This window comes from Callithrix jacchus, chromosome 10 (assembly GCF_049354715.1).
Source record: "Callithrix jacchus isolate 240 chromosome 10, calJac240_pri, whole genome shotgun sequence".
Classification (NCBI taxonomy): Eukaryota; Metazoa; Chordata; class Mammalia; order Primates; family Cebidae; genus Callithrix; species Callithrix jacchus.
This window is the reverse complement of record NC_133511.1, coordinates 54579951-54606292: the sequence shown is the minus strand read 5'-3', so window position 1 is coordinate 54606292 and position 26342 is coordinate 54579951. Positions and strand designations below refer to the sequence as shown.

Below are 26342 nucleotides of genomic sequence, written 5' to 3'. Positions count from 1 at the left end.
CAACCTAGGATCTACAAAACGGCAAATAATCAAACGTATACAAACTCCTTAGCACAGCTTGGGACAATATCGACCTCAGACCAAGGCAACTGGGCTCATTCCCCTGCGCCCGAGTTATAGCGGACACGCGCCCCTACCCGCGCCCTACTCCCCCTCGAAATCTTCAGACGCGCTCTTCCCCCACCTAACATGGAGTCCCTGGAGCACACTCCCCTTTTAGGCCACACTCCAGTACCCGGAATTCCGAGATTCATACCCAAACGGCCCTCAGCCCGCTTCCAGAACCGCTCGGCCTCTGCTCAGGGGACTCCTCCCCGCAGGCTGTGCGCAAAACTTGTGCCCCAAGAACTACCATGCGGCTGCAGTTTGGGGGTAGACGAGCGGAGATTCGACCATGCAGGTTGCGGCAGGGAGGAACCGTAGAGTGGGGAGGGGCCGGCACGCCTGCGCACCAGGCCCCTCGCGGGGCCGCACCGGCCTCGGTGGGAAGAGGCGGGCTGGCTCCACGGCTTCCATTCGTGTGTTTGCCCCTACTCTCGCGCCCCTTCCCTCTCTTATAACCCGCCAGCCTGGCTTTCAAGGTCCCCTATATTACGGCCCCCAACCTACTCTTTACAGTTTTATCTGTATACAGCTTCTCGGCACCTCTTCCCAACTGCTATGATTCCCCCAAATATTCTGGGCATTTTAAAAATACCTCTATGCTGTCTACACGATGCTGTCTCAACCCCTTCTCCCTCTTCTCCACCTGAATAAATTAATCACCCCTAGGAGTCCTCCCCGCCAACCCAACCCTAACCACCAGGCAGGGGAAGATGCTGCCTATGTCTTTCCCCTGTGACCTCCTAACATCCCCTATGAAAATACATCACAGTATATGTAATTATTATTTTTGCCCCTAGACTGTATGGAGCAGTAAAGATGCTTCTTTCTTTATTCTTCTTCTTAGTACCTACCCTAGCACCTGGCACTCAGTCACCAAAAGTTATCTTTCAGTGTGGTGTAGTCATCAAAATCCCAGCTCCTCCAGTGATCAAGTGGCCTTAAGCAAAATTACCAAAATCAGTTTCCTCTTCCTTAAGATAGAAATGAACACACTTTCCTTCTTGAAGAGCCCTAAGGATTAAATAAAGTAATTCATCCAAATTGCTTCAGCACAATGATAAATAGTATGGGCTCAATAAAGGATAACCATGATTAACTTAGCTCCTATATTCTGATTCCTGGTAACCTGTAGGAGAAAGTAAAGAGTCCTTTGAAGTCGGAAGTGTGGTTTCTGTTTTGACAAGAAAAATCTGTATTTAATAACATAATCTTAATAGAAGTGTGAAAAAAAGGGTGTAAAAAAATTACCTGAGGTAAGGTAACACTTGCTTGGAAATGGTTTTATTAAAAAGGTACCAAGACATATTTTTTAAGTAAATTCATTATGTAACTTGGTAGCCTTCACCAAAATGGGTAAGAAAAATAAAATCTATTTTGAGAGGTATTCATAATGTTTATCAATAACTAAATACAGAAATAAAATATAACTACCTTTGAGAACTTCTTTAAGAACTTTACATGGATATATATATATAACTATCATGTTTCTACAACTATTCTTACAAAATGTAGGTATAACTACAAAAATGCTCCAAGTATACATATACACATTCAGCTTCTTTTTTTAAAAAAAGTTAATTACAAATAATATGCTATTAGAAGCAGAAAACAATTTCTGAGTTACTATAATAGATCATATTGTCTGCTATGATTTGTTACCCCAAATTGTCTAATTGTCTATTAGCATATTGTGCAATATTAAATTAAGCTACTGATATTTGCATTATCATACATACAAATCCGCTTTTTAAAGAGAAAACCAAAAAAGGGAATATTATCTAAGCTTGCAGAAAAAATAAAAATTGTTTTATGTAACTTATTTGAATCATATTGCTCATATAGAATAAAATTGACCTACTTTGTTAAAGATCTCAATCATTTTCCAAGCCAGTGCAAAATAAAGTCAGACACCTTTTTTGTCTGCAAAGTATTCATGCTATTATGATGATCCTGTTTGCCTACAATCTCAACTATGGGAGACTATAAGCCTAACTATCTGCAATGGGTAACTGTACTAATTATTTTTCATGATGGCACATCTGACTGCATTTAGAATGGCTTAAATCGTAGAAGCTGCTAATTTAAAATCCTAACATATATGAAGATATCTGAGGTTGAGAATGAGTAAGTTATGGGGTAGGAGAAGATAACACTAGTAAATTCAGGGAGATTCTAACGCACAGAAGAAAATCTGGCATATCTTGTGTATTCTAGGTGGCAGAACTGAAAAATAATAGCTTTACAATAAAAACAACAATATCATAGTAAAGTAGATTTTCTTTGAGTTGTCTTTTGGGCTTTAAAGTATAATAAATGGGATATCAACTTTACTCTTGCCATAATGCTAAGACACAAATATTTGAATTCTGAATTGGAGGCCAGAGGAAGCAGGAACTTCATTATGGAAAGAGATGGCGGAGTTTGGTGTTGAGTTCTCTCTCCTTGCTTAAAAGATCCAGGCTGTGCTTTTTGAAGGCTTCAAACTGCAGCCTGAGTTCGTCATAGGCCTTCTGGTTACCATCTACTTTGTGCTGAAGCTCCCTGACTCTCAAGTTGCTGTCCACAGCCACTGCCTCTTGCTCAAACCGCTCCAGTGCTTGCCTCCTAGCCTCATTTGCTATCTCCAACTTCTCCTCAAGCACGCGGATCTCTGCCTGTTTGTTCTGAAGCGCTTTACCCCTTTCCATGGACAGCTGCAGCAGCTCCTCTTTCTCTCTAGTGATGGTCTGTAGCCTGGCCTGCAGCTCCTGGCTCAGGCTGCTGTGTGTCTCCTCTGCCTTCACCATCTGCTCCACAGCCTGCTGGTGCTGCTGCTCAAGGCTCTGCAGCTGGCTGCGCAGCTGTTCTGTCTCCTTGGTGCGGGCGCAGGCCTGCTGGCTCTGTAGCTCCAGCAGCTCCTTCTCGCGGGCCTGTGCTTGGCAGGCATCTTGAACACACCTCTCCTTCAGCGTCCTCAGCTCCCCAGTGAGGGCCTCACACTGGATGGTGAGCTGCAATACTTGGGCCTCCTCATCCTTCAGAGCCTGGCTGAACAGGCTCTTATTCTCTAGCCTCAGCTTCTCATTATCCTCCCTCAGCTTGATGTTCTGACTCTTGTGTTCATCCTTGAAGCGGATCATCAACTCGTGGTTGGCTGCTAGGGTCATAAAGCGTTCCTCTAGCTTCCGAGTGTACTCACCCTGGGCCTTGAGTTTCTCAGCCTCCTGCATCCTCTTCTCCTCCAGCTCTGCATTGAGCAGCTCTAGGATCTCGCAGCGCTCCAAGGCCTCATCTGACCTCCGCTTTAGGAGGCAGATGAGCTGGGACTGCTCTTGAATGCGGGAGCGAAGCATAGCCTTCTCGCTCCTCTCCTTCTCTGACAGTCCCCGGAGGTTCGCCAAGGCTTCTCTCAGACCGTCCATTTCCTTAAACTCCATCTCCTCTTCCTGGTTGTTCAGTTTTTCATTTTGCTTCTCTAACGAATCTTCAGGGGGCGGGGTGTCCATCCTGGGAGCCTGCTCTTTCTAGGGCATAGGTGCTCTCCTCCAGTTAAGAGCTGACTACAGTCTTTTCCCCTCGGATTTCAAAGGCTGCAGGGCGTTGCTAGGGACTCTTGGCACTCCCCAGCAGCTGGTTTTTCCAGTAAGGAGCCCTGTGATTGGTGGACCGGTCTTCAGAATGTTATGAAATAACAACAGGGAAATCTGAGGGAGTCCAGAGCCAATCTGGTTGATTACTTTTGCCTTGCTAACCAATCACAGCTCTCAGTTGTCAACTGTTGCAGTGTCTGCCCTGTCCAGCACAGAGATGCCAACTCCACCCAACCTCCAGCCAGCATTAGGGGAGGAAACCTGACTCCACCTGATTTCTGGTAGTAGTAAACAAATGAAGCAGGTAATGATATATTCCTCCTCTCTCCTCTTCAGTTATCATGTAAATAAATGACTGTTTGTGGAAACAGGGTTGAGTCCTCAAACATTTCCAGTCGATGAATACAAAGTAGTAGTAGTATTCTGAGAGCCAGGATCCTAAAAGGCTACGTGTCTGCACCCGTAGTGTTTGGCACACCTCCATTTTGGTATTTAAGTATTAAAATAGGAAACCCCTGTGAAACTTCTCTTGTTTTCCTTAGCATGTCCCCACCTGGGCATAGATACTCTTTATTAGATATTTAGCACCCCCTATTTTTAGCCATTAGCAAAATAAGTCTACAAAAAGCAGTTTAGTGAACCATAGAAGCTTTAAAACAGGAAGAAAAAAAAAAAGATCCAAATGAGGCTTACACCATTATATGCAAAAGTAAACTCCTGATGGATTAGTTAAATGTAAACAGAAACTAGAAGAAAATGAAGGTAAACATCAAATCTCTGGGGCTAGGAAGGATTTTAAACACTATGTAAGATCAGAAGAGGAAAGCTTACTCAATTAGACTTCATTGAAAAAAATAAAGTTATGTATAATTTTTAAAATTATGTGACTTCTGAGGTCTCTCCAGGCCCTCTTCCAGTGGATTGTCCTGACATTTTACTCCTCAGACAAACCAGACTACGAAGCCAAACCCAAATCCACTAACCAGCTCTCTGGCCCTATCTTTAGGTGTTCCTCTATCTGGAATGCCTTCTTCTACTTTGTCCTTTGTCACTCTAAGTAAAGCTTTTTATTCTTAATTAAGAATCATCTCTGAAGGCTTTTCCTGGCCTCTACATGTCGAATGGGTCACTCACATCTTTTAGTGCATCCACTATAGCCTATTTGTACTTCTGGTGGAGGATGTGAAAACTTTCTTGCAATCACTGTTTATCCACCAGCTTCCCTCTGTTAGGCTGTGAGATCCTTAAGGCAGGGACTGTGTCTGCTTCATCCTTGATGATTAGACTAGTGCCTGGCACATGGGGGAGATTCAGATAAATGTGTATTAAGTGGATGTTGAAGGTAAAAATTAAATTGAGAAAAATATCCATAATATGACAGACACTTTTTTTTTTTTGAGATGGAGTCTCCTCCATTACCCAGGCTGGAATACAGTGGTGCAATCTCAGTTCACTGCAACCTCCACCTCCCAGGCTCAAGCAATTGTCCTGCTTCAGCCTCTTGAGTAGCTGGGATTACAGGTATGTACGACCACACCTGGCTAATTTTTGTATTTTTAGTAGAGATGGGGTTTCACCCTGTTGGCCAGGCTGGTCTTGAACTCCTGACCTCAAATGAGCCACCTGCCTCAGGCTCCCAAAGTGCTGAGATTACAGGCATGAGCCACCATGCCCAGCCTAGACACTACATTTTTTAAATAAAGATTTTATACATATCAACAAAACATTAACATCTTAAGAGAAAAATAAACAATTAAATTCACAAACAAAAATGGCCAAGAATTTAACCTCTACAGTGATCCAATAAATACAAGTTAAAATTAGATATAATTTCATGTATCAAATTAGTCAAAACATTTTCTCTTAAGACTAACCAGGACTGGAAAAGCATATTGAAATAGGTACTCTCTTAAACTGTTGGTGACAGTTGACAGTAGGTACTGAGAACTTAAGATATTTTTATGCCTTTTGAATTAGTAATTCTTCTGGGGAGATCCTTGCTTAGGAAATAATTTGAAAGAAAACATTTTGCTCAAAGCTTTTCATTGTAGTGTGGTTTGTCACAACTAAAAGTTGAAAACCCAAGTGTTCAAAAAAAAGGGAATGGTTACAAAAATTATGATATATTCATAAAAATTCTTGTGTAGCCACTAAACATTATTACATTTATAGGGATTTTTTTAATGGCATGAAAAAGTTTTATGTTAGACAGATAACTGGAAAAGGCAAAATACAAAACTTAAAATTCAGATAATTTCTATCCTGTGAAAATTAAGGGTAGGGGAAAGAATTGACTATTATTCCTGTGGTCATAATTTCTGTTGGTCAGACTTATTATCTCCCAAGTCATAATGATAAGGAAAAACCCTGGGTGTCATTATAGAGATTGGATGAATTTTTAAATGCTTCATATTTTACTGGGAGCAAAACAAATCTGAAAGAAGAGTTTCAGGTTTTTCCCTCACTGTCAAAGATCAAGGTCTTGTGATTCAAGTCTTGAATTTATCTATATAAGGAAAGCAAGATTGAGGACAGGAAAATGTCCTAAGCTGAAATTTTAACAAGTACTTAAACAATAGGATATTGAAGTTTTGTAAAAGTGAGTTGTAAAGACTTTAAAAATGTGAACTAAACTTACTTGTAATTTTTTTCACATTTTTCTTCTGTCCTTTTCCTTAAATTTCAAGCTTCAGGGAGCTTGTTTAGTCATTTTCAAGACAAATGACTAGAAAATTAGAAGGATCCTCTTAAATAAAAGGGTCTTGCAAACATTGAAAATTTTGTTGATTATATAGTTGTCTGATATTGTAAAGTGAATTTACAAAATACATGTCCTAAGAAAAGGAAAAGAATTCAGGAAAAATACTCAAAAAATACACAAAAAAATACACATACACATTTATTTTTGTTGTTATTGTTGTTTGTTTGTTTGGGTTTGTTGTTTTTGAAATGCAGTTTTGCTCTTGTTGCCCAAGCTGAAGTGCAATGGTGCGATCTTGACTCACTGCAACCTCCCCCTCCTGGATTCAAGCGGTTCTCCTGCCTCAGCCTCCCTAGTAGCTGGGATTACAGGCATATGCCACCACACCCGGCTACTTTTTGTATTTCTAGTTGAGACAGGGTTTTACCATGTTGGCCAGGCTGGTCTCGAACTCCTGACCTCAGGTGATCTGCTTAACATGGGCTCCCAAAGTGCTAGGATTACAAGCTTGAGCCACAATGTCTCGCCCACATTTTGTTGTTGTTGTTGTTGTTGTTTTTGAGATGGAGTCTGCCTCTGTCACTAGACTGGGTGCAGAGGCACAATCTTGGCTCACTACAACCTCCACTTCCCGGGTTCAAGCAATTCTCCTGCCTCAGCCTTCCAAGTAGCTGGCATTACAGGCGTGCACCACCACACCTGCCTAACTTTTGCATTTGTAGTGGAGACGGGGTTTCACCATGTTGGTCAGGATGGTCTTGATCTCCTGACCTCATGATCTGCCCACCTCGGCTTCCCAAAGTCCTAGGATTACAGGCAAGAGCCACCATGCTGGCCTCACATTTTTTTTTTTAAGAGTCAGGATCTTACTCTGTCACCCAAGCTGAGATCCTGTGTGGTAGTGTGATCATAACTCACTGCAGTCTTGAATTCCTGGGCTTAAGCAACCGTCCTGCCTCAGCCTCCTGAGCAGCCAGAACTACAGGTATGTATCACCATGTCCAACTAAATTTTCCACATTTAAAAAAGCATATATTTCTTTTTTGCTAAATATATTTTAATACACGTTTCTATTACATTTATGCTTACGTTATTTTAAATAACATTACTTCTGTAGATTAATCAAGGCCAAGAATCTGATAAGATGCTAATCAATATTCATTCATTTATTTGATAAACATTTGCAAGGTTATTTGCAATGCTAGATGCTAAGAATATGTTAATAAAATAGATATGATCACTGTGCTCAAATAACTTTAGTAACCACTTTGGTTCCTCTCTGCCATGGTTGTTTTCTTCGTTCAATCATTTTTTGCTAGCTACCTTTGTTCCTAAAAGTATCCCACATATTTCCTTCCCAGAGATCCAAGGTGACCAATGCTCTCCCTAGTGGTGACCAATGAGTCCTCTCCACTTATAAGTCTTTCCATGTTTCCCTCTCTGTTAAAGCTACCATTTACAGAGCTCTTCTAAGTACTAGGCATTCATACATCTCCCACTTCATTCTAATGATATTCTTGAAGGGTAGGCATTATTATCCATATTTTATAGATTACAGGTAACAAAGAAACCAAGGTTCAGAGAGGTTAAGCAAATTGTCTCATGTCACCCAGAGAATAAGTGATGGAGCCATGATTCAAATCTAGATCTTTTTGATACCAAAGCCCATGATCTTAGGTCACACTTCATTTGTTCATTTGATCATTCACTCATTCATTTCACATAGACTGAGAAACTATTATATCCAAGACTGAAGTTCTAACTGCTAAGATGATTACAGTTTAGTGACAAAGACAGATAAATAGCTGCAGTTCAGTGTGATCACTGCTAAAGTAATTATGGATAAATTAGACATCACTCTTTTCAAAGATACAGTGGTAAACACAGGGTGTTACTGAAGGCACAAAGAAGGGATACAAAACCAGTCTTGGATGAAAGGGGCATATTAGTCAAGATCGTTTTAATAAAACCTCAATTCAATTTAGCTAAGCCAAGTGGAAATATATTGGCTCAAAGTGCACTGAGGGAGCTCATAGAGTCAAAGCAGGAGTGGCAGGAACTAGGTAGGACTTCAACAACCAAAACTGCTGATGCAGAGCCACCAGAACTCTTTATTTCTCCACCTATTTCTCATCTCTATCGTAGACAGGGTGGAAGCATGATTTTCTCCAGCCACAGTTTGCACCAAGGATATAAGAGCTGGGTAGCTCCACTGGATTTTTGTAGGGATGGGATCTGTAATAGTGCTGGTGGGTGGGTATTCAGTGGGAAGAAAAGAAAGCAAAAATTTTGAGGCTATTGGAAAGACAGTGGTTGACTGGATAGAGGAGTGATAGTGGGAGGTGGCTGTTAAGTGTTTAAGGGATGGAGTCCACAATGACATTTAAAAATAGATGTTCCAGAATAATAAACTGAAAGCTGAAAGCATAGGAGATTTTAGTCAGAGTGGGATGTTTACATTTAATGCTTCACAGGTAGAAGTTCCCAGTTATAAGGAAGTTCATGGATTTGTGTGGCTGAAAAGAACAGAGGTTAAGGGACATTCAAATTGAGGTGGTCAAGGAACTGGGAAACCAGGGTGTCTGATGAACATTCCTATGCTGTGGAGCCAGGTGTCAGGGTCATCAATGAATGAGTTGAGGATGGTAGATGACAACAAGGGGTGGTAAGGGATAATCATAATAGCAAACATTTACAGAATGCTATCTGTCAAAAGCGAGCACTATATCGATTCATTTATTTTCTCCTATAGAGTAGGTACAGTGTCCCCCCTTACTTTTTTTTTACAGATGAAACACAAAGAAGTTAGATAATTTGTCCAAGATCACACAGCTACTAAGTGCTTTAACTGAGATTCAGATACAAGCTACCTGTTTCTGGAGGTCATTAATCACTACACTGTACTCCCTTCCTGATATAACTGGACAGCATACATTCTTAGAAACATTTACAGAAATAGAGAGGAGCAATAATCTGAAATCTGATCTCACATCCTGACTCAGGTACTCAGTGTGAGAGAGTGCCTTATTTTTGTAAGGCTGAAGGATAACCAGTTCTTTTGGAAAAACCCAGCCAAACAAAAAGGGAATAGTCTGTGATTGAATCCAGCATGTGGGGTCATTTGTTTTATAAAACAAACTAGTAAATAAGCCTTGGAGAGAGTGAAGATGAGAGTAGATGAGAGAGCAATCCCAAAGAAGAATGGGAATAAAAGTACAGTGGAAGGAGATACTTGGGGCTTTTTACTTGTATAATGAGTATGGATGCCAGGGATCTGCAAAGATGTCTAAGCAAGTTCCCTGGAAAATATAGCTGAGGGGAAGGGTAGTAGCCATCTCTGAAAGAACCTAGCCTACGTTAACAGTAATCATCCTTTGGATGGACTGCTAGACCATGTGAGAAGTCCATGGAGTTCCCAGGATCCTCACCACTTACCTAGAAGCTACAGCAGTCACGGTAAATGGAAGAATTTACCTCTCTGAAAAGAGTCAGCAGTGACCCTTAGAAATTTTACTTCATTTAAAAAATAATGATACTTTGAAATATTTTCACTTGAGGTAAAAACAAATTGCATTATACCTAGCTCTCGATTTTGCCAGTGTCTGTGTAACATCCCATTCTTCTAATAATGGACCACTTCCCTTTGGCCACAGGGTGGGCACATTACCCAGGCTGGGTGAATCATATTACACCACACTCCTGCCCACAGTGAATGGTCCAATAGGTGGGCATATGACACAGACTTGGCCAGTTTCCACCATAGGTCTCTCAAACTGAACCTAGGAAAGAGAAGTGCTTTAGCTGAGAAGTTGTGATGCTGAACCTGGCTGAGGTGCTATTTCTTACTCCCTGAAGAAGAGAGAGAGCATCTGAGTTTCTGGTTCCAGCCTGCAAATCCCCAGAATAATCTAGGTTCCCACAGTACTTCTTTATTCTGTGAGCTAACCCAGTATATTTCCAATAAATTCTCCTTTTTGGCTTATTTCCAGTTGGGCTTCTGGAAAAAAAAAAAAGCCCTAAAACATGCAGTTCAAGAAAATACCTCCAGTTTAATAAAATGTACTTAGAAGTTTTAGCAGGGTGTTTGCCTAAAAGTTACACTGGCTCAAAAGCATGCCAAACTGAGTTCACTAAAGAATTCAAGTTGCCTACATTTTTTTGAGACAGGATCTCCCTCTGTCACCCAAGCTGGAGTGCAGTGGCATAGTCAAAGCTCACTGTAACCTCAAACTCCTGGGCTCAAGCAATTCTCCCACCTCGACCTCCCAAGTAGCTAGGGTTACAAGCACACACCACCAGGCCCAGCTAATTTTTTTAGTTTTTGTAGAGATGTGTTCTTGCTATGCTGCCCAGGCCGGTCTTGAACTCCTGGCCTCAATCAATGCTCTTGCCTCAGCCTCCCAAGTGTTGGGATTACAAGCATGAGCCACCTCACCCAGCCATGCCTACATTTTATAAAGCATGAAACTTACACTTAGCCTTCCTTTTGAACCAGGTAAGATTACATTTATGATTTATACTTTCTTTTTCATGTAAAACATCTCCTTGGACTTCCTGAGGCAGTCAGAATTGCTGTGGATAGATGCAAAGAAGGTGGGGGGTTCTATTATCCACTCTGGTGTTTTGAAGGTGAGGGATCGGGAGATAGGACAAGGCAGACTGTCCTGGTTCTAGATGGGGAGATTATGGAGCCAGTCTCATTAGTGCTCTAGAGCTGGCTGGATGCTGGTTTAACAGGTAACTGAAAGAAGAGCTGAGAAAGTCATTTGGACTGGGACGTGGCCAAGCCAGAACAGGGTTTGTGCTTCTGCCATTGTGTTCTAGGCAGTGTGACTCTAATTAGCTCTTTTTTGCCCTTACATAAAGTCAGAGCAAGAAGGAGAAATAGAGCTGGACTAAGCATTCTAATAAAAGGCCTGGGGAGACAATGGAAATGGCCTTGCCCTAGGTTAGTCGCTCTTATTGTCAAGTCGGTAGAAGATTCTAGTATCTATTTGGGAAAAGACGAAAGTATTCTAGTTGTTTTCAATGACATTTATTAGATGCTTGTTGAAAGATCCCATGTTTGCCTGTCACTCAGGCTTTCTTGAACCTACATTAAATCAGTGCTTGTTTTGAGAAAATTAAGCTGGTTGGGTCCTAAGGGAGAGTAATATGCTTCATATACTAAAATCATTTCCAAAGACTTTTTACTACTTTAAAAAAATTCCTTGAGATCTGCTATGTCCTTGAAAACAAAATAAATTTTAAAAAATCCTACTCTTAATAACACAGCCAAAGTTGTCCACTTAGGGCAAATGATGCCCAGAGTTGCAGTGAAGACTGTAGAAATATTAGCCCAGAGGAAGTTCATTAGCCTTGTTAGGAAATTTAGATGTTTAGATGTTTAGAATTCCAAAAATATTTTATTTAAAATAAGAAGTCAGACTAATTTTCCCATGTAATTTAAATCAAATGATAATTTATTCTGACTAAGGATTTTTATAAAATATTTTATGAAAAATTTTACATACATAAGAAATACAGTATAACTGAAAAGCTTACATTCTAATTTAAACTTTGTTGCAAAACATGTTTGTGACTACTCATGCTGCTTTCATATAGTAAAGTTATAATAAAAACAATCATATATATGCAGGGTTTTTTAAAAAATAAACTCATAAAAATATGGGCTGGAGACCTATTTTGGAATTAAGTCAAAACAAGCCAAAAACTGAATTTCATCTATGGCCAGTGGGTGGCACTAAAATACATTTGAGACTTGTTTTAACTGCCTGTTTTCTCAAGGCAGAAAAACACCAGTAAATTCAGTCTCATTGCCCTAACATGGAATTCCATATTTTATTAGAGATTACAGAGTAAATAGTTTCTTAAGGTCCAATTCTTTATTATCACCAATGTTCTGTCTCCATTCCCCCACTTTGAGTATCTTTTTGCTACTTTTTCCCATAACCTACAAGGTCCTGCAAGGGTACCAGACCCTCTCAACTGTGGCACAGGACTGTGACGTGAAACTCACAACGGCAAACTAGAACATTCTGCTTGTTAATAACACCCCATGTTTAATGTTCTGGGGCAGCTTTTTCTTTGAAGCAGCAGCAGAAATTCAATTTTCCTAGCTTGTTCAAATATCTTTCTTAATGTTAGAATCACAAATTACACAATTCGTTATTATTTAAATCCCTTGGGCCTTGTAATCAAAGAAGCACATGCAGATTGACTTTTACATGCTGTGTAGTATTCCTTAGTTGCACTTTGTAGATAGAAAGTGAGGATATTTGTCCATCTACTCAGATTTTCAAGATAAGATTCCACTGGTCTAGCAGTTTTCAGTGGAGGAGCCAGTGGAAATTGGGCTCATTTGGAAATCTTGGCAATCAAAAGCATTCTGAGAGGCAGTGTTGCTTCGATCCAAGTATTGGGGGAGTTTACCATCTTCTCCCAGAGAGCAACCTCCTCTGAAGTAGAGTCCATCCAGTCCACTTCAGTCCCATAACTTTTACCTGAAAAAAGGAAGTTTGGCATTTAGAAAGAAATAGCTCATTGGGGGATGGGGTTAGAGGGAAAGTCATTCCCTAATTATAACCACCAGTAGAAGCTAGGAAGAGCTTTCTTCACTGGGAGGGCAGGTATGAGACTCAATATAAGGAAGAAATGTTCAACTGTGTGAGTGACTCCATTTTTGTGATCATTACCATAATTCCCAGAGCAATGATTTTTCTTCAAATTAATGTAAAGGCCAGATAAAAATTCATCAGGGGATAGGGAGTTGGGAGGATTCCTACACTGGATTGGAGATGACACTAATGATCGCTAGGGAAGTGGGACTAAGGCTTTAGTGTCTAACAGACTCAATTTTGAATCTTGGCTCTACTGCTTTGTAGTTGTGTTACTTATTTTCTTGGACTATTAACATTGGTAACTACCTCACAGACTTGTGAGGATTCAACAAAAGAATATAAATAAAGCATTTAATACAGTGACTGGTGCTCAATAAATGTTATTGTTATTATTCAAAGCATACATTTAGCTTTGAAGGAGCATAAATGTTTCTGCAGGGCAGACTAGTGATGAAGGCTTTTCTGTCCCTGCCACTGCAACAGTAACTTAAGCTCTGTATAGACAGACACTTCACCTTGTTAATCCTCATATCAGGTGCCCTTAGCATCTGACATTTGTTTACTCATTTATTTCTCTATACTTAACAGACAACTGTTTTCAGGATATCTCGGTTTTTATTTGGAAGAAGCAAAGCAACAAACAAACCTCTAGTATCTCTGGAAAAATATGGCTCATAAAGAATTAAAAATGTAGCAAACAGTACCTGTTCCAAAGCCAATCCGAAGACCTCCCAAAAATTGGTTGGTTAATTTGTAATGGTCCCAGACAGTAAGCTCTACACAGGCTTCCGTCAGATCTTCAGGCCTGAATCCATCATACACCATAGTGTGGTTGAAGATAGGGTTGGTGGTTTTCCCTACAGCTCTTGTCTTCTGGCGGCTTTTCCTACTTGTATCTGGAAGGATGGTGCTACAAAAAGAGGCATGATTGTGGGAGCATTTTAGTAAGATAGTGAACATTCATGCTTTCAATACACAACAACACAGCTATTAAAGATTGACAATGGAGGAAAAGATGTGGAGAGAAAATGGTGGTGGTGGTGGTTTGGCAGAGGATAGCACTTGGGGTAGGAACACATCATGCTGAAAGATTCTGGAACTACAGTCGGCTACACTTGGTTTGAATCCTGACTGTGCTACTTCCTGAGTGTGCATTTACTCAACCTCTCAGACACTTGCTTCTTCATCTATAAAATGGGAATGGTGATGCTGACTTCATAAGGCTGAAATTAGAATTAAATAACATATGCAAAACATTTAGCTCATTGCCTGCATTTAGGAAGTGCTTAATATGCTAGTAATTAAAGATTTAAACATAAGACCTAACACCATAAAAACCCTAGAAGAAAACCTAGGCGATACCATTCAGGACATAGGCATGGGCAAGGACTTCATGACTAAAACACCAAAAGCAATGGCAACAAAAGCCAAAACTGACAAATGGGATCTAATTAAACTAAAGAGATTCTGCACAGCAAAAGAAACTATCATTAGAGTGAACCAGCAACCAATAGAATGAAAAAATTTTTTTCAATCTACCCATCTGACAAAGGGCTACTATCCAAAATCTACAAGGAACTTAAACAGGTTTACAAGAAAAAAACAAACAACCCTATCAAAAATTGGGCAAAGGATATGAGCAGACACTTCTCAAAAGAAGACATTTATGCAGCCAACAAACATATGAAAAAAGCTCATTATCACTGGTCATTAGAGAAATGCAAATCAAAACCACATTGAGATACCATCTCATGCCAGTTAGAATGGTGATCATTAAAAAATTAGGAGACAACAGATGCTGGAGAGGATGTGGAGAAACAGAAACGCTTTTACACTATTGGTGGGAATGTAAATTAGTTCAACCATTGTGGAAGGCAGTGTGGTGATTCCTCAAGGATCTAGAAATAGAAATACCATTTGACCCAGCAATCCTATTACTGGATATATAACCAAAGAATTATAAATCATTCTGTTATAAAGACACATGCACACATATGTTTATTGTGGCACTGTTCACAATAGCACAGACTTGGAACCAACCCAAATGCCCATCAATGACAGACTGGATAAAGAAAATGTGGCACATACACATCATGGAATACTATGCAGCCACAAAAAAGGATGGGTCCATGTCCTTTGCAGGGACATGGATAAAGTTGGAAACCATCATTCTTAGCAACCTGACACAAGAACAGAAAACCATACAGCACATGTTCTCACTCATAAGTGGGTGTTGAACAATGAGAACACATGCACACAGGGAGAGGAACATCACACATGGGGCCTGTTGGGGAGTGAGAGGCTAGGGGAGGGAGAATATACCTCATGTAGAAGACACGGAGATAGATGCAGAAAATCACATGGCACATGTATACCTATGTAACAAACCTGCACATTCTGGACATGTACCTCAAATTCAAAGTATAATAATAATAAAAAAAATTTGGAAGCACAGGCTATCCCGATTAGCTGTGATAGCCTAAGAAATTTGTGTTATACAGAATTGAAAAAGAAGAGTTTACTCTCCAGTTTACTAGATTTGACTTTGGAAATAAATTTTTTTTTACAATCACTTATATTTCATTTATGATAACAATTAAATGAACTTTGACCTACCTTACTTCTTATAAGTGGCAATATAAGACAATACACGTGGCAATACAAGGCAAGAAAGTCTGTGAATGTTCTCAGAATGAGGCTGACTTGAGCCGAAAAATCTTACCAGCTGACATCTATAAATAGTATGTGTAGGGAAAATCGTAAATAATATCATCTATGCAATTTAGATATATGTCACATAATATATTTATTTATTTAATAGAGAAGGGGTTTCGCTATGTTGACCAGGCTGGGCTCGAACTCCTGGGCTGAAGTGATCCGTCTGCCTTGGCCTCCCAAAGTGCTGGAATTACAGGTGTGAGACACCTTGCCCCACCAGATATATGTCACATATATTTAAAAAGCTACCACTGGTCTTCTGGTAGATCATATATATATATAATTTTATATACATATATATAAAATGAGTCAAGAAGCTAGGAGAGCATAATAATATCTGTTTAGTTATTATTTACTAGATGCCAGTCACTTTATATGTATAACAGAGAGAAGAGTTTGCCATTTAATAATCCAAATTATCTCAAGTTCTTGTGAGCTAACTCTCAGTAGCGGTTGATTAGCAAATCACTTTTCAAGTATCTGCAGTCTCATACGATGACCCTTTGCAAATGGGCCACAAAACAGGTGGGATAAAGGAGAGAAGAAATTCTCCCTGCTCCATAAAGGAGCCAAGGGGTGTGACATCTTATCATTAGAAATTTAATAAACTCTTTTGAACTGATTATTGCCCTCGCCAACAGATGTTTTCCCTAGAAGATATTACATATTGAGTATAAGATCTCTAGTTAAATTTGACCTCTTACTTTATGATTTTAAAGCTAAATGAATCCTTGAGAGTTCATGATGTAGATTCCTCTAGTTCATGTCTCCATTATCCCAGGTAAATTCATTTAAATTATGAATGATGAGTCAGCATTTCAGATATAGAGAACTGAAATGAACCGCAAAGGCCAGGCTATAGAACAGATGCAGACAAGAGTCATCAATACTATTACCATTTAACAAAAGAATTTAGATGGCTTCCCCTTAGCAGTGGCAGATCAAGGCATTCCTTCACCCAGATGTGCACTTCTCCAGTTGTAGAAAGCTTTTTACCTGTAATAGAAAAAGGAGAGAAAATTTTCACTGCCAGTTCTCTCTTGGCAATACTGTATCTGAAGATGTCAGCCTAAAAATGTTCTGGCACAGAGATACTAGCTAGTACTTGATGATAACATCTGAACTGATTAAATCTATACAATCTTAACTAAGTCTTTCATAATCTGATTTTACTGAACTCTGATAGCTCTATAAAAATAATTCATATTATTTTAAGTACTATTACATCATTCATTTGAGGTTTTGCCTGGTTCAACAAAATCAGACATCAAGAATGTGAATCACCCATTTAAAGTAATATTCAAAATATCTCAGTAAAATGCATACACCTTTCAAACATTAATACCAATATCAATTGGTGCTGGTGGAAGACATTTAAAACATATTTGAGTGTAAAGTAACCAAAACAGGTATTGACTAAGGCATAGTAATGTGTGTGTGTGTGTGTGTGTGTGTGTGTGTGTGTGTGTGCGTAATTTTTTTTTTTTAAGACAAGGTCTCACTCTGTCACCCAGGTTGGAGTTCAGGGGTGCAATCATAGCTCACTGCAGCCTCAATCTCTGGGCTCAAGTGATCCTCCCACCTCAGCCCTCCTGGAGTAACTGTGACTACAGGCATATGCCACCACACTTGGCTAATTTTTTAATTTTTGTAGAGACAGAATTTTGTCATGTTTCCCAGGCTTGTCTTGAACTTCTAAGCTCAAGGGATCCACCTGCCTCGGCTTCCTGAAGTGCTGGGATTACAGGTATGTGCCACCACACCCAGTCAAGAGTGGTTACACATTTTATAGGGATATTGTATGTACATACATAATAGTTAACATATGGGCAGATAGTTACTAAGAAGTTGGCTTAGTCTGAAATTGTTGTCTAGGCTGGATTCATATGAACAAAGGAATACTACCAGATTTTTCTGGATGAGTTAGCTAAATCAGTCAACCAAATAGTATTTAGTGAGCATCTATTATGTGCTCATCTCTATGCTCGGAACATTAATAGATATACAGAGAATACATGAAATAATCTATGCCCTTGGGAAATGTTTATAGTTATGCTGGAGATAATAATTCAAATAAAATGATAAAAATGTAATATACAGTGAAATACCAAGCTATTACTGCAATGTTCTAGAAGATGATATGATCAGTGAGAGCTAATATAGTCAGGAAAAGCTTTGTGGAGGAGATGGGGCTTCATCTAAGACTTTGGTAAGTTGAGGAGAAGAGGAAGCCATTTCAGGGAAGAAAAACTACATGGGCAAAAAACTCAGACATGGTGGTGTCCATCACAACACACAATACCCCTGCCCTCTACTACCAAGTGATAGAAGGAAAAAGGGAAATGGGGTTTCTTTGAATGTTGGCTATAAATGATAGGATACAAATTATATGCAAAAGAATCTACCTTTTAGGAAAATCCAGAAGTTACAAGGTGGTAGTCTAGCAGCAATTTGGCCTGAAAATATGCTTTTTTTGTCCTCTAATTCTTTTTTGGGGGGCGTAGGTATAAACTTAGAATGCTTTAGTCACTGTCCTCACCATCCATTATTTCTTCCGTCTCACTAGCTTCATCGCCTAGTTACTGAAAGCATTTGCATTTACAACCCCTGGTTTCAGCCATAACATTCATACGGATTCTTAAAGAACTAACTTGTCAATACCACATCACACCTACTCAGGGGTTTAAATGAAACATTGATTGGCCATTATTAATACCCATTTTTTTTTAGAATAAAGCAACATTTCCGTTCTCTCTCCCTCTTTTTCTTCCTCTTTCTTCCTCTCCTTCACTCCTTTTTTTTCTTTCCTTCTCTCAAAAAAAGAAAAAAAAGAAATCAACTTGTGGACCTCTAGTTCCAGGTCGGCAATGTCTCTCTCATTGCCTGATTTCCTTCCTTCCCTTCTCTCCCTCCCTCCCTCCCTCCCTCCCTCCCTCCCTCCCTTCTTCCTTTCCTCCCTTCCTCCCTTCCTCTCTTCCAAAAAAGAAACTAACGTGGGGAACTTGCTTGGGAAATGGAAAAAGGAGCTGGATGGTATTCATTTCCTGCCAGTCCCTTGCTCCTTAACTGGGCTGAAGACCTGACAAGGAGGCAACTGATAATCTTGAGGGAAAAGCTTTTTCTCTTAATGAGACCCCGAGAGTGGACGACCAATGAGCTTTAAGTTCTCTGGGATTTCATATGAATCCTCTTAGTTCCCTCCTGTGAAAAAGAACACTCAAATTCTATTCTTACGGCACTATCAATAGGTCCAAATTATGAACACAGGAATATACACAAATTCTGAATACAGGCCATTCACACTGTGAAGATACAAATTTTTTGGAGAGTGAGGTGAAACATAAGGACCACAAACTAAAAAAATGAGAATTTTCTCATAGAAACAGAAAGTAGAATGATGATTACCATAAGCTGGCGGCAAGGGAAATTGCTGGTCAACAGATACAGAGTTTCAGATTTGCAAGATGAAAAAGTTCTGGAGATCTGTTTCCCAACAATGTAAAAATTCTTAGCACTACTGAGCTGTATACTTAAAAAATGGAGAAGATGGTAGATTTTATGTTTTTTGCCATAATAACACAAAAAATTTTCTTATTTACAACTGTGAATACACTCATTTGGTCTATACATTACTAACTTGATAAGTTTGTTTAAGGCCTTACCTTTGAAAACACATAAATACTGGGAGAAGGGAGGGATAAGGAAAAGACATAAATCTGAATAGGAAATCATTACATACCAGGGACTGGTTCTGGGACATACTGGAGAGCTAGTTTCATTTCACCTCTGTTTTCTGTTTCAAGGGCAACTGGTGCTGTCTGAAAAGTGAAGCAATGTCAGCAGGTGTGAGACAGACTTTTCATCCTATTTGTTGGTACAAGTCCTGTTACAGAACCATATCTGTCCCATTTCTCGGACTATGTATCACTCATGAGTGCTCTGGATTAAAATTTCTCTCTGCATCAGAACTAGACTGTTGCCTTTATACCTGGACAAGCTAGGCTGTATATCTTGAAAAATCTTGTAGGATACCCAGAAAATATTTCAAAGCCTTTAGTCTCAAAGATGGTGAAGAAACCAGAATGGCTTTCTTGAAGATAGAAGAGCTTCCTTAGAATGCTTTAATTTTGATCAAAACACAACTATTTTGTTAGATATTCATCCAGCACATAAAACATTTATTTGTATTACCTTTATTTGAAGGAGTATGAGATAGTGTATGAAAGTAAGAGGGAAAAAGCTATTATCTTACATTTTCAAAGCTGTACTAATCTGATTATTTTAGGCCAAATGCATAGAAGTCTGTAAGTGTAACAAAGACTAAACAATAATTTTTTAAATTTCTATCTGTTATTTTCAAGTACAGGTTGAACATTGTTATCCAAAATTCTTGGGTCCAGAAATGTTTCAGATTTCGGATTTTTTGAATTTTGTAATATTTGCATATACATAATCAGATATCTTAGGGATGGGACCCAAGTCTAAACACAAAATTCACTTATGTTTTATACACATCTTCTACACATAGCCTGAATATAATTTAATATCATATTTTTAATAATTTTATGCAGTCTAACATTGTTGGGCATTTGGGTTGGTTCCAAGTCTTTGCTTTTGTGATCAGTGCCACAATAAACATATGTGTGCATGCGTCTTTATAACAGAATGATTTATAATCCTTTGGGGATATATCCAATAATGGGATTGCTGGGTCAAATGATATTTCTATTTCTAGATCCTTTAGGAATTGCCAGACTGTCTGCCACAATTTGAATTAATTTATATTCCCACTAACAGTGTAAAAGCATTCCTGTTTCTCCACATCCTCTCCAGCATCTGTTGTCTCCTGATTTTTTAATGATTGCCATTCTAACTAGCATGAGGTGGTATCTCAATGCAGTTTTGATTTGCATTTCTCTAATGACCAGTGATAATGAGCTTTTTTTCATATGTTTGTTGGCTGCATAAATGTCTTCTTTTGAAAAGTGTCTGTTCATATCCTTTGAAATAACATTTAAGAACCATTTCTTTAGTGGAACTGTTTTATTGTATAGATACTAAGTTATGGTTTGTATCAGTTATTTATATTTATCACTTCCCACTATGATAGACTAGCTTGGATCACATCAACCCCTAAACTAAGAACAATTTAAAAGGCAAGATTTTAAATATCAATTTGAAAGTGCTAAAGGATTATTAACACAGACAGGACTCAAATGAACAAGATCTTAGAGTCTGACATTCTTCTCTGCTTTTCACTTTGAGGCATTTAAGTAGTGCCAAACTGAGCACATAAAAAGCCTAGCAGAAAGAGACTGAAAAGCTGAGCAGGGCTTTTAGCACTTTCATGAGGCTGGGGAGACAAAACTTGGAGTCCACAGCCTGCCAAGAAGGAATGGCACAGGAAAAACACTCTAGACCAGTGGTTCTCAAAGTATGCTTTCTAGGTCAGCACATTGACTGGGAATCTGTTAAAAATGCACATTCTTAGGCCCATAAACCTTGGGAATAGGGCTCCGAATCTGGTGGGTCTTTTTTATTGTTGTTGTTGTTGTTGAGACAGGGTCTTGCTCTGTTGCCCAGGCTAGAGTGCTATGGCGTGATCTCAGTTCACTGCAACCACCACTTCCCGGGTTCAAGTGATCCTCCCATTTCAGCCTCTTGAGCAGCTACCAAGCCTGGCTAATTTTTCTGTATTTTTTGCAAAGGCAGTGTTTTCCCATGTTGCCCAGGCTGGTTTCCATCTGACTACTGGACTCAAGCAATCCACGCCTTAACCTCCCAAAGCGCTGGGATTACAAACGTGAGCCATCACACTCAGCCACAGAATCTGTGATTTAATCAGTCCTTTAGCTAAATCAGATGCATGCTGATTTTGAGAACTACTTCCCATGGCTTTCAGTTGGAATCTCTTAAGGGCCTTAGCATATGAAATGGGCAAACAAAAACTAGACCAGATCACATGAAAACTGGGCTGATGCTTCAGAGTCAGTTCATTCCCAGATTAAATGAAGGTGGTCTATCCCTGCTCTCTACGAAACCGAAGTAAATCCTCCCAAATTATCCCTAGAACATTCTCATATGCAATACCCCACATACGATTAAAAAATGAACAGGCATACAAGACAAAGAACTAAGTGTCCAAACTAAGATTTTAAAAAATAGATAAGCAGGACTCACAAATGTTTAAGATATTGGAATTACCAAATACATATGTTAAATAACTTTGCATGCAATATTTATAGACAATGTTAAGATAGAGAATTTTAAGAGAGAAACAGAATCAAAACAGAGTCAAAAGAAAATATAATTTTGAAAATATAAGTTTTATATTATAAATTTGCTTAAATTGTAGATGGTTTTACAATTTAAAATAGAATAGACACAGCAGATAAAATTACTGAATTGTAAGAGGTTAGAAAAAAGACTGAAATATAAGAAAAAAGAATATACGGAAAAGAAAATAAGAGACATAATGGACAGAATAAAAAGGTATAACATACATGTAACTGGAGTTTCCAGAAAGAGAGGAGAAAATAGGGGGGCAAAAGCAATATTTGAAGAAATAATTGCTGAGAAATTTTTAAGATGATAAAAGATACCAAAACACAGATAGATTCAAGTAGCTCGGTGAACTCCAAACCTCAGGATAAATTTTTTAAAAATTACACCTAGGCTCATTATACTACAACTGCTAAAAATCAAAGACAAAGAAAAGTATCCTAAAATCTGGAAGCAGAAAGAACACATAACCTTCAAAGGAGCAAAAATAAGATTAATAGCTGACTTCACAACAGGAATGACCAAATACTATGAAATGACATCTTCAAAGCACTGAAAGAAATAATTGTCAACCTAGCAACAGAGCAAAAATATCCCTCAAAGATTAAGGTGAAAAAGATATTATGATCCAAAGAAAATCTGAAAGAATTTGTTGCCAGGAGATACTCACTAAGAGTAAAACTAAAGGAGAGTCTCTAGCAGAAGAAACAACTCCACAGAGAAATCCAGGGAAGGATAAAGAGCAATGGAAAGGCAAATATGTGGTTAAATCTAAATCAATAGACTGTATAAAACAATAATAGTAATGTCTTATGGCACTTAAAATATATACAATTAAAACGAATAAAAATTGCACAAAGGATGGGAGAATGTGTAAATGGAGTTAAAATGCTTGGTTCCTTTCATTGTTCTGGAAATGGCAGAAGTTCTCATTTATATTAGTTTTAACTCAACAATGCATATTTTAATCCCTATAGGAACCAATAAAAACTGAAAATAAACTACAACTGACATATTAAGAGAGGGGAAAAAATGGAATAATCATCCCAAACGAGACAACTATGAAAATAGGAATATAGGACAAATGGTAAGATACTAGATTTGGACCCAAACATGTCAATAATTACGTTAAGTGCAAATGGACTAGATAATCCAATTAAGAGACAAATATTTTAAGACTGGATAAACATCAAAACTATTGCTTATAAAAATATGTCTGACCTACAAGAATTTTAAAAGGCTGAAAATCAAAAGATAGAAACAAACTTCTAATCAAAAGGAAGCTAATAGAGCTATATTAATACAGGTAAAGTAGTTAAGGCAGGAAGCATTACTAGAGATAAAAGGGAATTTCAAAATGATAAAATGATTAATTCATCAAGAACAATTCTAGTTATATGTATATGTAATAAGACAATCTCAAAATAAATACAGTGAGTATAAGACAATCTCAAAAGAAATACAGTAAATCAAAAATAATCAAACTAAAAGGAGAAAAACCACACCACAATTGTAACTCTCATAGTACACACAGACATAAAGTCCATGAAGATATAAAAGATTTGAGCAACAGTTTTAACTTAATTGACAAATACAGAACATTACATCCTTTAAACACCAAATACACTTTGGTTTCAAGTGACACACGGAACATTTATCAAAATTCAGCCACTTATTAGGCTAAAAGTCGGTATTAAATATCAAAGACTTGAATTATTTAAGTGACCTTCCTGATGTCTCTAAAACATTTGTGTTAAATGATTTAAACATTCTCCCAATAATCTTTTTTACGTTTTCTTTTTTTTCTCTAGTTTAAAATTATCCCAAACTACAGATCAGTTCTCTGAATTAAATGCAATTAAGCTTTTTCCCATACACCAGGCCCCACATCAACCAACCAAATAAACAAACAAAAAACTCCAGACTTACCTTCCGCTTCAGAGGGTACCATCTCAATTGTTTATTCTGTTTGTTGTCCCAGTCCCATGTTTCCAAATCAAGTTCCACCTCCCCTAGGAAACTATTGCGCTTAAATGTATCCCGATGCCAAACGGACAGGTTCAGTTTCTGTGTCTTTAAGATTTGTTTTTCAATTTTATACTGAAGTTCAAAAAAGAAAATTAAATGATGAATAACATTACTTGATGCCAAAGTTATGACACAGAGATGAAGGAAAATTCATCTGTGTATGCCAGATTTTCTTATCTGTTAGGCTTCAAGTTCCCAAAATATTGCAAAGTCATCTTATTCTAAGTGCCTTGTTTCAAAGAGCTAAAATCCATCTTTCATAAAAGCTGGTTTGCTTCCCTACTCTGGAAAAGCAAACCAAGGCTCAAATATCATAGTTGATAATAGCTCTCTAATAATAAAAGCCAATTTTTCCATTTTTGGAGAATATTTTGAGACTAGATATAATACAAAATTCAGTCTAAAATACAATTCACGTTTAACCTGATTCTTTGTTTCCTACATAAGAGCAAGGTATTTGTTAAAATAGTCTTTTTAGAGCAGTTTTTGGTTTATAGCAAAACTGAGCAGAAAGAACAGAGTTCCCATATACCATGTACGTATGCAACCACACACACACATACTTCCCTCACTATCAACATCCCACACAGATGAGGTATTTCTCAAAAAAAGTAAACTTGTTTTTTCCTGCTTCATATGGCCAAGTAGAAAAGATCTGGCATCCTAAATGTTTTTCATCTCAAATGTAGTTTAATCTTTAAATATATATAATCATGGAAAGGACAATAGTACTTCTAATCTAAAAATAATTTCCATTTGGCTTTATGATGTACTACTTGAATGTCCATTGTGGTTGTAGCAGGTCTGCCTTTCTCTGAGCTTAACACTTAAATTAGCTGGCTTTTCCTGAGTATAGGGTTGAAGTAGCTGATCCAGAAATAGCTAGGGTACTAGGGTATATCATAGTCAAACTGTAATTGAAAACTTGCTATAAAAATTCTACAGGTAGTTAATTCAGACCACGGATGACTGAGTGTTGACTTAACTGCTTATTTTTCCAGAGGATGATCAAATACTTGGACAGAGTTTTCAGAAAGAGGGAATGAACAATGCCTATTTTTAGTTTTAAATAATCTGTTAGTCATGACTAAGGCAGCATGATGTAGTTTTGGGGAAGAAAAAGAAAATAAGTCAAGGATACTTTCTACTCATCTGTCCATTTATCTTTCCAGCAAACATTTTTTGAATACCTATCCCAGATTAAGGATCAAGACTTATTAAATGCTTAATGTGTGCTGATCTTTCATACAAATTAACTAATTTACTGTTCTCCACTGCTAAGGTAGGTAGGTAAGTACTATTATTACCTTCCTTTTGAAAATCTGAAAACTAGTGTCATCCCTACTTGGCAGATCTGAGATGCCCAGAGACACAGTTTATAAACGACCCTGAGTTGGTCCCTACCCTCATAGAACTTACAATTTAGTGGCAAGGAAGACAACTAAACCATTAAACTGCTAACTGTTAATATATCCTGCTATAAAGCAAGATTATTGAGGCAGCAGACAGCAGGAGGACTTAGGGGTTAAGGATAACCCCTCATAAGAGGAGGCATTTCAGACAGTGTAGGATGTAGCTGGGAAAATAATGTGCAGAAGAATACTCTGGCCTGAAGGAACAGAAAGTCCCAGAATGGTGAGAAAATGTATTTCCTAAAAATAATAGAAAAGAATACGGGGTGACTGGAACAAAGACTATGAGAGGGGAAATTGAGGTTGGAGTTCAGGTTGTGAAGGGACTGGTGTGCATATTAAGAAAGATGGCTTTGACCCTAAGGGTTATGGAAAGCAGAAAAATAGCATAATCAGAATTATGCTTTTAGAAGATCATTCTGTTTGCAATGCTCAACTTTATCAGCTGTTTTTTTTTTTTGAGACGGAGTTTCACGCTTATCACCCAGGCTGGAGTGCAGTGGCTTGATCTCGGCTCACTGCAAGCTCCACCTCCCCGGTTCAAGCCATTCTCCCGCCTCAGCTTCCCAAGTAGCTGTGATTACAGAGGCCTGCCACCACGCCCAGCTCATTTTTGTATTTTTAGTAGAGACAGAGTTTTACCATGTTGGCCAGGCTGGTCTCGAACTCCTGACCTCAAGGGATCTGCCCACCTCGGCCACTTAAATTTGCTGGGATTACACTGTGCCTAGCCAAGCTGTGTGTTTTTAAGTAATTTACCTCATTTCTCCAAGTTTCATTTGCCTCATCTGTGAGATGCAGATACCAACAGCAGCCTGCCAGTGTATGTATGGCAAGTGAATGAAATAATGTATTCAACACTCGTGGTGTTTCGTCTCAAACCAAACAGAACATTTGTATTCCTTTC

At 38.5% G+C, this 26342-nt stretch overlaps 3 protein-coding genes and 1 long non-coding RNA gene across 54 annotated transcripts in view; 1 reads left to right on the top strand and 3 right to left on the bottom strand.

The window, feature by feature from the left end:
• DLG2 (discs large MAGUK scaffold protein 2) overlaps positions 1-426 on the bottom strand; it is a 2299762-nt gene extending 2299336 nt beyond the window's left edge. For both annotated transcript variants that reach the window (XM_078340083.1, XM_078340084.1), the window contains exon 1: positions 257-426. The gene's annotated coding sequence lies outside the window, so the exon portion shown is untranslated. The remainder of the gene's footprint in view (positions 1-256) is intronic.
• Positions 1-3669, bottom strand: part of CCDC89 (coiled-coil domain containing 89) — a 32049-nt gene extending 28380 nt beyond the window's left edge. Inside the window, exon 1 of the mRNA XM_078340109.1 lies at positions 257-3669. Coding sequence (XP_078196235.1) covers positions 2505-3590 — 1086 coding nt within the window. The 5' untranslated portion in view covers positions 3591-3669 and the 3' untranslated portion in view covers positions 257-2504. The remainder of the gene's footprint in view (positions 1-256) is intronic.
• Positions 3670-3864: 195 nt separating this feature from the next.
• LOC144578088 (uncharacterized) lies at positions 3865-26156 on the top strand. Its single transcript, XR_013523197.1, has 2 exons — positions 3865-3978; positions 22973-26156. It is a non-coding gene; the product is annotated as an uncharacterized LOC144578088 (long non-coding RNA).
• Positions 11817-26342, bottom strand: part of SYTL2 (synaptotagmin like 2) — a 119258-nt gene continuing 104732 nt past the window's right edge. For all 50 annotated transcript variants that reach the window (XM_078340042.1, XM_078340046.1, XM_078340055.1 and 47 more), the window contains 5 exons: positions 23925-24095; positions 19453-19531; positions 16610-16709; positions 13700-13905; positions 11817-12878 (listed from right to left, as the gene is read on the bottom strand). In XM_078340042.1, coding sequence (XP_078196168.1) covers positions 12733-12878; positions 13700-13905; positions 16610-16709; positions 19453-19531; positions 23925-24095 — 702 coding nt within the window. In that variant the 3' untranslated portion in view covers positions 11817-12732. The remainder of the gene's footprint in view (positions 12879-13699; positions 13906-16609; positions 16710-19452; positions 19532-23924; positions 24096-26342) is intronic.